The sequence below is a fragment of the Lytechinus variegatus genome, chromosome 19 (genome assembly GCF_018143015.1).
Source record: "Lytechinus variegatus isolate NC3 chromosome 19, Lvar_3.0, whole genome shotgun sequence".
Taxonomy (NCBI): domain Eukaryota; kingdom Metazoa; phylum Echinodermata; class Echinoidea; order Temnopleuroida; family Toxopneustidae; genus Lytechinus; species Lytechinus variegatus.
Genome location: NC_054758.1, coordinates 4,925,118 through 4,940,721, shown reverse-complemented (window position 1 = coordinate 4,940,721; position 15,604 = coordinate 4,925,118). Strand labels below are relative to the sequence as shown.

At 39.5% G+C, this 15,604-nt stretch overlaps 1 protein-coding gene across 2 annotated transcripts in view; it reads left to right on the top strand.

Moving 5' to 3' along the window:
• The window catches only part of LOC121405976 (protein LTO1 homolog), a 29,446-nt gene extending 18,912 nt beyond the window's left edge, over positions 1-10,534 (top strand). Inside the window, exons 4-5 of one of the 2 annotated variants that reach the window (XM_041596970.1) lie at positions 5,361-5,503; positions 6,571-10,534. In XM_041596970.1, the coding sequence (XP_041452904.1) occupies positions 5,361-5,429 (69 nt within the window). In that variant the 3' untranslated portion in view covers positions 5,430-5,503; positions 6,571-10,534. Of the gene's footprint in view, positions 1-5,360; positions 5,504-6,545 lie in introns of both variants that reach the window. The other variant, XM_041596971.1, reaches the window with a different exon arrangement.
• Positions 10,535-15,604: the final 5,070 nt, after the last annotated feature.

Sequence of the window (15,604 nt, the reverse complement as noted above, 5' to 3'; positions counted from 1 at the left end):
ATTTAATCGTTCTTTTTACTCATGAGATAACCGTGAGATCGCGCGTGCCAAGTGAATAAATTGAATGAAGTATTTGGCTATTTAAATGATGATCTCATAGGTCATTCAAATTAGTTTCAAATTGAACTATCACATCATTATCGGTTGAAATTTTGATGAAATTGGACGGGAAAAAAACTATATAGCATGGCCCGCTGGGAAAACAGTTTACTGAACTGAAGTGGCTACCCAGTGCACCATAGGCCCTACGTATCGTTGTGATTAGTTTGTTTTATTATAATTATCTTCAGAGGCAGATCTAGGATTTTCCAATGGGGGGGGGCACATTTTCCCAAGGAAAATTTGACAAGCAAAAAAAATAATTTTAACGGTAGATTGATTGTATCTCTGGAGGGGGTGGGGCACAGCCGGCCCGTGTTGGTTCCGTCAGTGCTCACCTTGTTAACGATAATAATTGGTCAGGTCAATTTTCAGGACTCAATACACAATTTCCGAAAATTTTACCTCGCACTCGCTTTTTTAGAGGGCTTATGAGCAACTGTTACGACTATAAATAGATTTTTTTTTTTAAATAACTTTGAGCTGTCGATTGACCGAGCAAATTTTTTTCAGTCCCCCCCCCCCCCTCCGCGGCCTCCCTCCATATCATTGAAACCTGGATCCGCCCCTGGGTATTAAAAAAAAACACACACACTAGGCCAGGCGGTATTTGTCCAATTTAATTGACAAATACATGTACGTTGAGGCAGTGGTGGAGAAAGATCGTATACATGTAATAGGCATATAGGTCACACGAAGCAAAATAACGAATTTGGCGGCCAAACTAGTTCAATAAAAATTATTTCTATTTTTTCCTTTAAAAAATGTAGCATAGACCTATTATTTAAACATAATGATCAAATAAAAATAAAGAACCTGAAGAAAATGATAACAATTCAGTGAATCCGAAACAAATAAAAAATACAGATGAAAGCAAGGTAAAAACCGTCAGACATTGTTTTCATCGGAGATCACCCCCCCCCCCCCCCTTCTTTCTCTCTCCATCTCGGCACCTGATTCTCTGCCCAGATATCCAGATGTAAAAAAACATGCATTACATCACAATCATTACGATAGTCATTTCAAATAGCTCCTTGGTTGTTTCCAAGGAGCTTCAAACGACTTATTTCTATTAGCATGTATATATCCACGAGGGACTGCACGATTGTACACGCTTTCTACTGTGGAAATGCAAGAAAAAGTCGCAGGAGAAACCCGGAGAGAAACCCACTCGACTCCGCGGTATGCGCTCGTACCGTGCATTGGCACTTGAGATCGGCACTCTCGCAGAGGCGAGAGACATGAATATTCATGAGCAAATATTGATGTCATTTGGTCTCAGGTGGCGCTTTCAATTTTATGTCAGTTCTAAAAAATACATCCAAAGAAAGCACACTCTGCAAAACTTCTCATCTTAAAATATGTTTTAAAGAATAAAAACAGTTCTTTTTGACCAATACAATACATTGTATGGACTCAGAACTTGTTATGAATATTGTGGAAAGCAAGAGTTAAATTAAAAAGAAAGTTTTGAAATAAACCAATGACACAATTTACCTTGAAATTGTAGGTGAACGGCCACGCCCAGTTACATTTTATGTGTACATTTTTTTGTATTTAGTTTATGTAATAAGTAGATTCTGGTTGGGAGATGGTGGCCTGTGAATTATGTGCCTACCGGGCTTTCCCCCTTAAATTGTAGGTGAATGGCCACGCCCAGTTACATTTTATGTGTACATTTTTTTGTATTTAGTTTGTGTAATAAGTAGATTCTGGCTGGGAGATGGTGGCCTGTGAATTATGTGCCTACCGGGCTTTGCCCCTTAAATTGTAGGTGAACGGCCACGCCCAGTTACATTTTATGTGTACATTTTTTTTGTATTTAGTTTATGTAATAAGTAGATTCTGGTTGGGAGATGGTGGCCTGTGAATTATGTGCCTACCGGGCTTCGCCCCTTAAATTGTAGGTGAATGGCCACGCCCAGTTACATTTTATGTGTACATTTTTTTGTATTTAGTTTGTGTAATAAGTAGATTCTGGCTGGGAGATGGTGGCCTGTGAATTATGTGCCTACCGGGCTTTGCCCCTTAAATTGTAGGTGAATGGCCACGCCCAGTTACATTTCATGTGAACATTTTTTTGTATTTAGTTTGTGTAATATTAGATTCTGGCTTGGAGATGGTGGCCTGTGAATTGCATACCTACAGGGCTTTGCCCCTTAAAGGCATGGTCACACCGCCTGAGTGTTGTTGGAGCGGCCATGGAGCGGTAGGGAGAGGGGGGTCGAATTTCGCTCACAAAAATGGAGAAAAAATCAAAAACAAACATCAAGAACAAAATGAAAATAATCGAAGTCGAAAATGGTGAACGGGAGCGAGCGGGGAATTTTTTTTCTCTCCGCTCCACGACCGCTCCAACAACGTTCGGGCGGTGTGACCATGCCTTTAATTGTAGGTGAACGGCCACGCTCATTTAGATTTCATGTGTATATTTTTTTGGTTACGTGTAGTTTCTGTACATTTTTTGTATTTAGTTTGTGTAATAAGTAGATTCTGGTTGGGAGATGGTGGCCTGTGAATTATGTGCCTACCGGGCTTTGCCCCTTAAATTGTAGGTGAACGGCCACGCCCAGTTACATTTTATGTGTACATTTTTTTTGGTATTTAGTTTATGTAATAAGTAGATTCTGGCTGGGAGATGGTGGCCTGTGAATTATGTACATGTACCTACCGGGCTTTGCCTCTATAATTTTAGGTGAACGACCACGCCCAGTTACATTTTTATATTTCTTTAAATCTGGCGGGGAGATGGTGGCCCGTGAATTATGTGCCTACCGGGCTTTGCCCCTTAAATTGTAGGTGAATGGCCATGCCCAGTTAAATTTTTATGTATACATTTTTTGAAATATTTAGTTTCTGTAATAAGTAGATTTTTACTGGGAGATGGTGGCCTGTGAATTATGTACTTACCGGGCTTTGCCCCATAAATTGTAGGTGAACGGCCACGCTCAATTACATTTTATATGTTCTTTTTTTGTATTTAGTTCATTAGATAGGATGAAAAGAGAAAGTTAGGAGAAGTATTCTTTTCTTGAAAGTGAGTGAAGTCCTGAAAAGGACTGTAAACCAGATGAGATGATCTGAATATGGCTTGAGTAGCGATGGTTTGAGTAGTAGCTGGATGGAGTGAAGGGAGGTTTCTCGACGTTTGGGGCAGTTTGACTGTCCGTGTTTAGGACACTTTTTGTCTAACAACCAGTTTGTCCAATAGCCATACCATTTGGTCTAATTGGAAAGTGATTAACTGGGCAATATGAATGAAAAGTAATTAGTTATTAGACTGACTTGTAATGACCGGAAATTGTCATAGACCAACTGGGGATTACACAAAGTGATTATTGGACCAGATAATAGATGTTTGACAATGTGTTAATATATGGAGATAGACCATTTGATAATAATAATCATACTTGCTTATGATATAGCGCTTAACACTTACTTTGTCAGAAGTCTCGAAGCGCTCTACAGTATATGCAGCATAATTACCCTGGCTTTAGCAATGGAGCTGTTACGCACGCTGCGTTTCAAGTCCCTGCCTGGTACCCATTTACCTCACCTGGGTTGAGTGCAGCACATTGTGGATCAATTTCTTGCTGAAGGAAATTACGCCATGGTTGGGATTCGAACCCACGACCCTCTGTTTCAGAGTCCGGAGACTAATCCACTGGGCCACAACCCTCCACAATGCTCCATTTGATGAGTGGACGAGTTGGCAGTAGACCACTTGGAAATTTAACCATTGATTGTAGACCTGACTTTGACAAATGATTTCTTTGATTTGTGTTGAATCAATTATAAAAAACTGTATTTTGAATCTTTGTGTTACAGCTTCTGAATACCTTGAATATGCTGCAGTCTGCTCTGAAAACCTACCACTCAAGTTCAGGAGTCTGAATATGCAGCCTAAGCTCCAACCAATGACTTTTGTGCAACAGGCTGCACCTTGTGCAAGTTGTATTTGGGCTAGTCTTATGTGAAAACCCATTTGTTGGTCAAATGTCAATCAGTGTTTTTGGCAAGCAGACTATTAAACATCCAAGTAGGCTTATAAACTGCATGTAAATCATGATGAATCGATTAAACCCATCATTCATGAGTAGGAATACTGTTACACTTCAAAAGGGAGCTATATTTTTGTTTTAGTTACACACTCACAGGTTTCAGCTATGCTCAGTGCCTTTGGAGGACACATATGATCTGGTTGTTAAAAACTGATAAGTGACTTCAGATATCCAGCAACACAAACGTGTGTGATATGAGAAATTCCCTTGTCTGAACATCGACGCTAGCAGCCAAGGTCTTGCTGGGCTTGAGATGCCCGAGCTGTGCTAGACGTATTAGGGGTGGGTACGAAAGAGGTACTTCAAACAACTTGAGTTTATTTTGTAGGAGAAAAAAAACTTGCTGAATTAAAGGTGTATATCTATAGCATTGCAGTCCGGGGGGAGGGGCTTACAATGACGAGTAGATACCATGCGCGACCCGAAAAACACGTAAAAAAGGATGTCTTTTTCAATACAGCGCATGTTACATACGTAACGTAATGAGCATGTCCAAAATACTAAAATAATGAAAAAAGGTTATCTATATATTTGCGCAAGGTGGGGCTTATCAAACCCAATGTAGGTAAGGGTAAAACCGATGTCCGTGATATAACAATTAAAATATCACTACTTGTTGAGGGGGTCAATTTAGGGAATACTTGCCAAGGGTACGGTTTTGCTTCAATACTTGTTAAGGGTAGGGTTTCACACGCCAATACGTTATCAGAATATGGAAAATACTTGTTTAGACCTGTTGCTTTTGAGACCTCATGGTCGCGCATGGTATGGAAGTACCCATCCCCTCCCCCCCCCCTCCCGGATTGCAGTCCATCAAATTGCAAAGTACATTTGTTGGTTGATAGCAGGAAACTCACAGGAACTTTGTGGGCCACATTCATCTCTGGCTAAACCATGTTGTCGCTGCTGCCGTAGGCATATATCTAGACAGCCAAATACATCTGGATTAAAAAAAAAATGTTTGGTCACTACTACACAGACAGCAAACCATCCTCACAAAGAGTTTTCAAAGTCAACACTGCTGCTGTATTGAAAAGCACATTCATACAGGCGAGACTGCCAGAGACGTTCCACTTGTTTTGTGAAAAATTATTCATCTTAAATCGTTTCAAAGTCGGTGCTGCTGCTATATTGAATCACATTAATGCAGGAAAACTGCCAAACGTTCCACTTGTTTGTCTGTTCTTTTTTTTTTTACAGGTTGCTTCATTATTAAATGTCACCGTCAGCTACACACCCAAGAATGAAGAGAAGGTCATCACATTTTGATGCTGAGTTGATCTTGATTTGATCTCAACTTTACTCAGAGCAGAATGAAGATACATACGTGTATCCTCATGCAGGTTTGTGAATCCTTCTTATCCAATAATAAGCACATCGTATTGAAATTAAAGGGGGGATCACCCTGACAAAAATGTTATTGTAAAAATAGCAGGAAAACAGGTATTAGTGAAGGTCTGAGGAAAATCAAGAAAAGATTAAAAAAGTTGCTAGAAACTTAATTTTGGGGTTTGTGACATCACATACAAGCAGCTGCTCCATATGTCATACAAATTTCTTTTTTTTTTAATGGTTCTTGACCAAAAATTCTCTTTCAGGAGTGGGTGTGAAATGATTTGTTTATTGATATACCACATTCATGACGTATGGGAATCTGCTCGCATATGACAAATAAAAAATAAAATTGTACTGACTGTTCAAATCTTCAATGGATTTTCTTCAAACTTTCACCGATATTTCTTTTATTACCTTTTCTGCTATTTTCACAATAAAACTCTTTGTTAGGGTGAACATCATATTGAAATTAAGACACCCTAAATCTTAAATCTTGTTCCATGTGAAATATCATGCCAAGTGACAAAGTAAGAACATGAGAATGTGAATATTCACTCTTATGTTTATTTGATCAATAATTATTTTTTAGATGAAAAATTTATTACAGCTGCTATGTGGTCTCAGAAACTCATTCTTGCTGTGTTTGAGCAAAGTGCAGCGTATGGATGAAAAAATATGGTATATGGTTTGGACCCATTTCTATTTCGGCCGCTAGTGAATCTGAAAAGATTTGACAGAAAATTGGGACAATTTCTCATTCTTAGAAGAATGTTTCAATGGTTATGAGATTTGAAGTACATGATCTTGATAGTATGGTAAAATGTTAAATCACTGCAAGTTCCAAACTTTTCCAAATGCTTTTTTTATACTTTTAAATAATTTTCCTTGAATTCAGCTTCATACAGTTAGAAATGTAGTCGAATGACCACGCGTACATGACTGGAATGTGGAATATTCAAGAGATACTTAAGGATTTATTTTATTGAATCTCCATGGAATGCTTTGTTTTTTTAGTTGTGTGAATTTGACTTTCATCCTTCTAACCCCCAGAATTACTGTTTTGATGTTGTTGCAGTTACAGCTACCAGGCTTGTGGAACAATGCAGAAGCCATGGCACAACGTCATCATCTTCCCCGAGTGGGTGAAAGATTGTGAGCCTGAGAGAATGCATGGAGTGTCTGGGACCGAATTTCAGAACGACTCCGGTTTATCTTCTTGGACCAATTTGTCTGACGTGACGATAGTTTCTTATGAAGGGTCAAAGACTGCATCTGCTACTACGAACCCTTTACAGTGACTTCCTGCTCTATTCAGGCATTGTGTACTGGCCCATTTTGAAGGATACCTCCCAGGCGACCAATCTCAGGGCATCATGGCAAGGCATGACTGTACTTCCCGTGGGTTGTCCAGTGATCTCATCTGCTGACAGAGCCTTTGACAGCCACTTTGTCCTGTACTGAGAAACAGAATGGTGTATATTGAACCATTTTTCTGACAGATTTTGCCCGGCTTACCGCCTTATTAGAAGCATCTTGACTAACTTCATGAATTTCTTGATAGAAGTTCAAATATCAGATCTCTGGAAAGGAGCCTTCTACTGAAAAGAAAAACACAAATGGCTGGAAGCATTCTAGAGCACCTACTCAAGACTTATCTTTTTAAGTTGTTTGAGGATCCAATCCATTGCTTACAGGAGCCTTCCAGAACTAAAAATATTGAAGTTTACCAACATGAAGTTTCAAGCCAGACTTCTAAGAACTTTTGCGAACTTATTCCCATGGTATCAAGCAATCCAGTTTACCAATGCAACGCTCCAAACACGACAACATTGACTGTTCTATTAAGATCTAAATGTAGCGGAGGAGGTTTTCTGATCTGCTAGTGGAACATTTATTCCAACAGACCTTGCTTACGGTTTCAAGCATTTCAGTTTACCAACATGAAGATTCAAGTCTGACAACATTGTTGGCATCTATACCCGACAAGGTTTTCAGATCTATGAGCGGAACATTTATCCTAGCAGAACTTCCCATCTCAGAACTTTTGGTAGACTTGATCAACCATTGTCAATACACCTGTCATGATCTTTCTGTTTAGTCTTGAGGTCCTATTGGCTGATGACCGGAGTGCTGTCTTGCTGTTAGCTGGTACACGTGAGTCAACAACAAAATTGTAATGTGTGATTCTTGATGTTGGTGAAGTTAAATAGCATCAAAGGCAATGCAGTACTTACAGTGATGGATTATTCATAATACAATTTGACTTTTTCTGTAAGTATCTTTCATGACAACAAATTAGTGTTGAGGATAATTGTTTTTATATGTAAACGGTTCCAAGATATATTACATGATGTACCTCTACATCAAGTTTTTTTTTGTCTCTCAGTTGCAATGAAATGTACAGTGGGTTATAGGTCAAATCGTGCATGTTTGTTATGTGGTTACCCACATGTACATGTCATCGGTTTCACAAAGTACGCCTCTTTATGTCTTCTCAGATGATGTATTTGAGATGAAAGTCAATTTGAATCACAATACTTATGGGTAATTCATGTACTATCTAGTATTTCAGATTTCTTATACTTTGTATCATGGCAAAATCTAGGAATGGAATGCCACTTTTCAACGTCTGAAATGACTTGGCTGTAGAATACACTTTTTTTCATGCAGGAAAAGGGTCATTCTACAATATATGTAGATAATTTTCAGACCTTTTAATCCTAAGTGGTATCTCCGAGAATAACTCATGATTGAAAACAAGTTTATTCTGCATTGCATTCTTTAAATCATGAGCAGCGCCATCTTGCGTGCTACGCGCTTCATTCTTAGCTTTCATATTCTGTCATTTCAAGCCCCGTACATCTTTTTTTTTTATTTCCTTCGCCTTTCGTTCGAAATAAAGTAGACATTACAGCGCATCTTCATTATTATTTGTTTGGGGTCACCTGTACCTGGGAGTCAATAAGCGAACTGAATCACTGTGAACGGTCTTAGGGATCTTGGATCTTCTAAGATTGCTTTGCTGGTTTAAGCGTGAGGACACAACCGTTCTTCCGGAAGCAATCTTCGCACATTTTGAGTGCGCTACTCCACACACTGTGTAGAATGCCTATGCTGCGGTTTCAAATTTTGTGTGAAACGTATCACCCCACTGAGAGAGTTCCCATGGCAACAAGATGACTTTACGTGAAGTGATTTTAAAAACGACTTTCGGATTCATGGTAACGCGAGCAAAACGATCTTCCAAACTGGTTTCCTGACTGATACTCTATCTCCAAGAATTAGTTTCATCTACCTCAATACAATGATGTGCATATTATATTTTATTCTTTATTAAAAAATCACACCCGTCAAAACCGACGGCCAGCCTAACAAGGCCTATGAGCAATGACATCAAAATGTATAACAGTCACATACAATTACAGGAAAAATGAAATCACTAAGTATTCACAGAGTAAACTTCACATAGTAAATTTTTAAAAAATGGTGAAGTTTTATGTATGTCCCATCTAATCAAGAACCATGAAAGATGGATACTGACAATGAACTCTATCTTTCTTTGATCGGGGACCTGCTTCCCTGGTTCTCCCTCACTCTGACAAGTCCCGGTTGCCACAGACAACCTCATCAATTTATTGAATGTGAAAAGAGCATTCATTAAGGCACAGACTATTTTAGAGGCAAGTGCTTCACCAGTCTCAACTGGGTTTCCATCAGAACTCTTTCATCTAAATGTAATTTTGAAAAAAGCATGCAATTCCTTGTCCAATTTTGATATTTTCAGTACTTTGTTCGCTTAAGTTTTACTCCAAACTGATTATATTAATTTCTGCCTGGAGTACCCCTTGAAACCGAAATGTTTGAGAATGAATTTTCCCTTAAAATATTTATTCAATCTAATAATCCTGTCACATGTGCAAAATGGCTAGGATTATACAAAGAAAAAACTAGTGAAACTCAACCTTCTAATTGAGGATCCGCTTCTCCAGTACTCCCTCTCGCTGACTTGTCCCAGTGGCTACTGATGATCTCATTTCTTCTCTCTTAAATAGTGCATTCATCAAGGCATAGACAGCTCTGCCTGCGATCAAACTGCCATTCCCTCCAAGTCCCGTACAAGTTTCTCCTCCGTCTCTGCAGCCATGTCCTCCAATTCCCTTTCTCGGAGGTCAATATTGTGGGAATGCACCTTCCTCCTTTTTGTCAGCCATTTCCTCCCTATCTGCCAGTAACTCTGGCTGCGATCCAGCTTCCATTACCCCCAAGTCCTTTGTAAGCTTCAAGTTTCATTACCCAACAATATTTTTTCACGTACTCCACATGTTCATCATGATTCATGATCAATTTGGTCATCACCTGTAATTAAGAAATGTCATTGTAATTATTGCTTCTTTGGAACCAGAGGTTTACGGGTCCAATGTTCAGTGTGTAAAATAAATGATTAGAACTAAATACATTTGCAAGGAAAACTTGAATTTCACAATTCTTGGGAAAGGGTTTGGAAGCTCCTACTGATTCCCAATAGATAAAGCCAACACAATCAAAATTTATTTGGTCAAAACGGTAGGATTTTGTGTATTTTTGAATAGGTTTGCATTAATCAAAATGATTACTGAATTTCACAATTTTTTTAAGAAAAAAATTGAGTAAAAGTCTGAAGTTGATCCGTCAATTGGTTTGAGATTAAGAAAAAGCCGTAGGCATGGTTTTTACTCTTGACATTGACCTCTTTACCCAATAATATAATCGTAACACATTTTGGGGACATCAAATATTGTAATGTACATGTAGTAGTAGGTAGTAATACTCCTGAAGGGAGACAAACGTCTTCACCACCTCCTGGTGCCAGGCAACCTCATGAAAGTGGATCAGACTTTCCACCAGAGTGCTTGCCCGAATCAAGTTGATGCACCCACTAAATAGAAGTCCAAGTGGGTGCTATCAACCTTATCAGAACTTGTTTCAAATATCAACGGGAACTTCTTTGTCCTGTAATACCTTTCTCCTTAAAACAAACCATATAGAAAGGTTGTGCTGATAGCGTTTGGATTGGATTGGATGATAGCTGGATGCAAACTAGGTTTTTAGGCTGTAAAATGACTGTACATGTATAACTTCAGTAATCCCTCAAGTTGGTCCTTCTTTTTAACTTTCCCTACTTTAACTTGAGATTTTCTGAAGAATGTTGAGATTACAGTCTATTGAAGACAAACAATATCGTCCATTGAAGCCAATTTTAGATTGATGTAGAATTTCATTGGCAGACATCCTCAACTGAACTGTTTTCTAATTTCCTGTCTTTCCATTTCACTCAGTTTCAACTATTTTGCTCCTCTGATGACAAACATTACAAGCGTAGATGGTTATGATTTTTATTAATAATGTTACAGGGTCACATAATCGTCATTAGAAATGCTTTCTTTGTTCCTTTAAGCAGGGTGATCTAAGCAATGTTTTCTTCACAGAAACCAACAATGGCATCTGCAGTTAGAATCTAGTCTGTGTATGGGTGCTGAAGACAAGCTTTTGTAACTAGTCGCTTGACAGAACAGCCTATACCATCACAGGCACTCTTGCCATGTGAGGTGGCAAAAAAATTCCATTCTTGTTCTATTCCAAAGTCTTCTTCATGGTGACATAGGTTGATGAATGTTTGTTTTTGTATTGTGCTGCACATCCAACTGTGAAATAGTGTATCTTACTGGTTGTTGGGAATTCGCTCTTCAGACGATCAACAACCACTTTCAAAAATGCAAATACGGTGACAGTTGTGTGATCTTTAAGTGTTCGGAGAGATTGCCAATGAATTTTTCCCTTGACTCAACAATGGTCATCAATTTTGCATGATCTGTTTCTACCCACTGTTTAACAACATGTCTCTGACTTTATCTTTAACCCATCCCTTTTTCACGTCATGTTCTAGAAATTTGGTTACTTCTAATATGGCAACATCTAGTTCACAGTCAAACATCATATGTATTTTGTACACTTGATGTAGCTAGGAGAGAAGGATTTTCTTAGTTAATCTCTCCAAGACAATTGGAAGAACATATCCACTTGTTCTTCCCAAGACATCAGCATGCATCGAGGATGGTCAAGTTGACCACCGTAACCATTGATACATCCTTCTCAATTCTCGGTTATAATGTCATACATGAGGTCAGTCAGGGCCATGACTGCAACCTTTGATGATTCCTCATGAATTTGCTGAGCCCTGTCTCTAGTGCTGTCATCCTGGATCTCTCCCTCTTTCATCGCTTCCTCCCTTGGCTGAAACCTTGTAACTGCGTTGATTCTATCCATCAGTCGATGGAGTTGGCTGTCATTTGTGTCTTCCTGCTCCGCCGCCTCCTCCTCCCTTGGCTGAACCCTTGTAACTGCGTCAATTCTATCCATCAGACGATGGAGTTGGCTGTCAGTTGTGTCTTCCTCCTCCATCTCAGGCTGCCTTTCCTCCTCGTTGCTGTCATCCTCCTTAAAAAAAGTGTAACAAATAAATAAAAAGAATATTCAATGTGCACATACCTTCACTGCCAAGACATTTTCAGGTAAGGTGGAAGACAATTCCAGTGATGTGTTGTCTGGACACTTGCGTTTTTGTGTTGGCCATTTTAAGGACTCGTCATCTTCAGGTACTCGCTTCATACACGGAGTGTTCAGAGTAGTGTCATCGGAGATGCGTGATGATGATGATGCTGATTTATGTCTGGCCATCATGGGTAGTCGTAGTAGTAGAAGTACTCATTAGGTGGTGAGTAGTACACAAGTGAAATGCACAAGTGCCTATGGAGAGGATCAGGAAAATGCACCCCTGTTTATACTCTTCGATTCCCATTTGCTCCTCTCTTTGGTCATGCACTCAATTTTCCCTGGTACAGACATACATGTCGTTAGTTTCAACTTGCACAATGATGACTGCTGGGCATTGAAGGAATTCAAAGTGGCAGAGCTCCTTTTCAATGTGGTGACTGACAGGTACCTCCTGGCATTGAATTTATGATGAACTGGTATCTTCTTTTCTTTGGGAATTCAACATCTCCTTGAACCAATGTTCTTATCTGGCTATCTCCGAATATGCATGCAAGTTGATAAGGTAGAGAAAAAACAAACACACAAAATAGAAGGAAAAAAATGACATGTATGTCACAAAGAATAAAAGGAAATAAAGTTCAATTCAAGCTTTGTAGAAAATATTGATGTTCAATTTATGTGTTATTTTCCTGGTTTCCTTAATACCATGTCTCTGACTTAAACCCATCCCTTTTACATGTCATGTTCTAGAGATTTGGTTGCTTCTAATATGGCAACATCTAGTTCTCAGTCAAACATCATATGTATTTTGTACACTTGATGTAGCTAGGAGAGAAGGGTTTTCTTAGTTAATCTCTCCAAGACAATTGGAAGAACATATCCACTTGTTCTTCCCAAGACATCAGCATGCATCGAGGATGGTCAAGTTGACCACCGTAACCATTGATACATCCTTCTCAATTCTCGGTTATAATGTCATACATGAGGTCAGTCAGGGCCATGACTGCAACCTTTGATGATTCCTCATGAAATTTGATGATGCCTGTCTCCAGTGCTGTCATCCTGGATCTCTCCCTCTTTCATCACTTCCTTCATTGGCTGAATCGTTGTAACTTCATCAATTCTATCCATCAGGCGATGGAGTTGGCCGTCAGTTTTATTTTTGCTCATATTTCTTATTTTATAAAAATGAAAGAAAATCAACCGCCTCCTTTTTTTGTCTCACCTGCGAAGCAGAGTGAGACTATAGGCGCCGCTTTTCCGACGGCGGCGGCGGCGGCGTCAACATCAAATCTTAACCTGAGGTTAAGTTTTTGAAATGACATCATAACTTAGAAAGTATATGGTTCTAGTTCATGAAACTTGGCCATAAGGTTAATCAAGTATTACTGAACATCCTATTAAAGTTTCATGTCACATGACCAAGGTCAAAGGTCATTTAGGGTCAATGAACTTAGACCATGTTGGAGGAATCAACATCGAAATCTTAACCTGAGGTTAAGTTTTTGAAATGTCATCATAACTTAGAAAATATATGATGGACCTTTCATAGAAACTTGGACATAAGGTTAATCAAGTATCACTGAACATCCTGCATGAGTTTCACATCACATGACCAAGGTCAAAGGTCATTTAGGGTCAATGAACATTGGCCGAATTGGGGATATCTGTTGAATTCCCATCATAACTTTGAAAGTTTATGGATCTGATTCATGAAACTTGGACATAATAGTAATCAAGCATCACTGAATATTTTGTGCAAGTTTCAGGTCTCATGATTAAGGTCAAAGGTCATTTAGGGTCAATGAACTTTGGCTGAATCGGGGATATCTGTTGAATTACCATCATAACTTTGAAAGTTTATTAGTCTAGTTCATTAAACTTGGACATATGAGTAATCAAGTATCACTGAACATCCTGTGCGAGTTTCAGGTCACATGATCAAGGTCAAAGGTCATGTAAGGTCAATGAACTTTGGCCATGTTGGGGTTTTTTGTTGAATAACCATCATATCTCTGTAAGTTTATTGGTCTCGTTCATAAAAAGTGGACATAAGAGTAACCATGTATCACTGAACATCTTGTGCGAGTTAGAGTAGTATTCAAAGTCAGCACTGCTGCTATATTGAACCGCGTGATGCAGGTGAGATGGCCAGAGGCATTCCACTTGTCTTTATTCCCAATGGACTAACTCTGACTATCGTCTCTCAGTTAAGCATGGACAGTATCACTGATGCCATGACACTATGAATCTATGCCCACCAATCCTCAGATGTCAGATTGATCCCCCTGATCCCAGGCAACACCATGTCATGGGTCTTGTTAATGTTAACAGAGAATCAAAGAGTGGAAATAATTACCGCAACATTTTTTTTTTGTATAATGTCTAATGATTAACAGGCATTTTAAATTAAATTAATGAAGAAATCATGTTCGTAAACAGTGAAATTGAGGAAATATTACAGCAAAATCTAAATGGGGTATAGATCTACGGCAACCTGGTGCCAGAAGTGGAAGAATGGAGCATCTGCAAAACGTTGCGAACACATGAACTCTCACAGGTATTCACCGACAAGTTCTCTGTTGGTTGGTCCTTGCTGAGCCTTGAACTTGGCCTTGGCTCGCTGCCACATCGACTCTACTCTGTTGGTTGTTACCCCTGTAGCTGGATCAACAAAGTTGATGGTGTGGTTGAGAGTACCATGTTGATAGTTCAAGTTGGGCAGTTGATGATATGCCGCCCACATGTCAGTCCAAACGGTGCTGCCGGGTGCTACCCATTGTTGGATGATGGGGAGTAGTGTTGGAGCATTTCGTTGGGGCACTTCAACTAGGAAGCCTCTCTTGGATGCTGGCTCATAGCCTCCAAGGACCCACTTCTTGGCTACAGCCCTGCCGACGTTAGTTTTCCTCCTTGGGAACAGGGATTCGTTGATTTCAACCAGCACGCCAGGACCTCTGAGCTGTTCAGGGTGGTTCAAGAAATACTGAACACAGACATCCCTGCAAAACTGTTTCCAATCTACGACGGTATAGTCTGCAATTCCAAGCTCTTTTTTAATGTTCACTTGGGACATACCCTTGCTTTCCCGCAACTAGATGACCATATATACCTTATGCCTAGGATTTGCCAAATTTCTAGATGACTCCTCTCAAAGAAACTTCCTTTTCTAATGTTTGTCACTTTTCGGCATCCTTCAACAGGGCATCTCCAGCAAACTTTGTCAATGGCCTGGTGGAACATTCTCTCTCTACAACGACCTCCGCATCCAGGGCACATCATCTCTGATGCTAATAGTCTATACATGCGGCACCAGTCTCTGGTGGCATCCCTGTTGTATTTAAATCTGTGCCCAATCTCTGCCAGCGAAAGAGACTCAAATTCGTTCAAGTCGGGCAATGCCTGAGCAGCCGCCATGATTGCAGAACTTCGACTTAATTTCTCAGACAAATGAAGAAATTGTTTGGAAATATATATTTTCTCTGCCTTACATGTATATAGACTTTTTAGAGTGAAAATGGGTACTCTCATGTCTGCTTGTACAGCTCTCAACAAATTATTTGGTGTGCCATGCACTT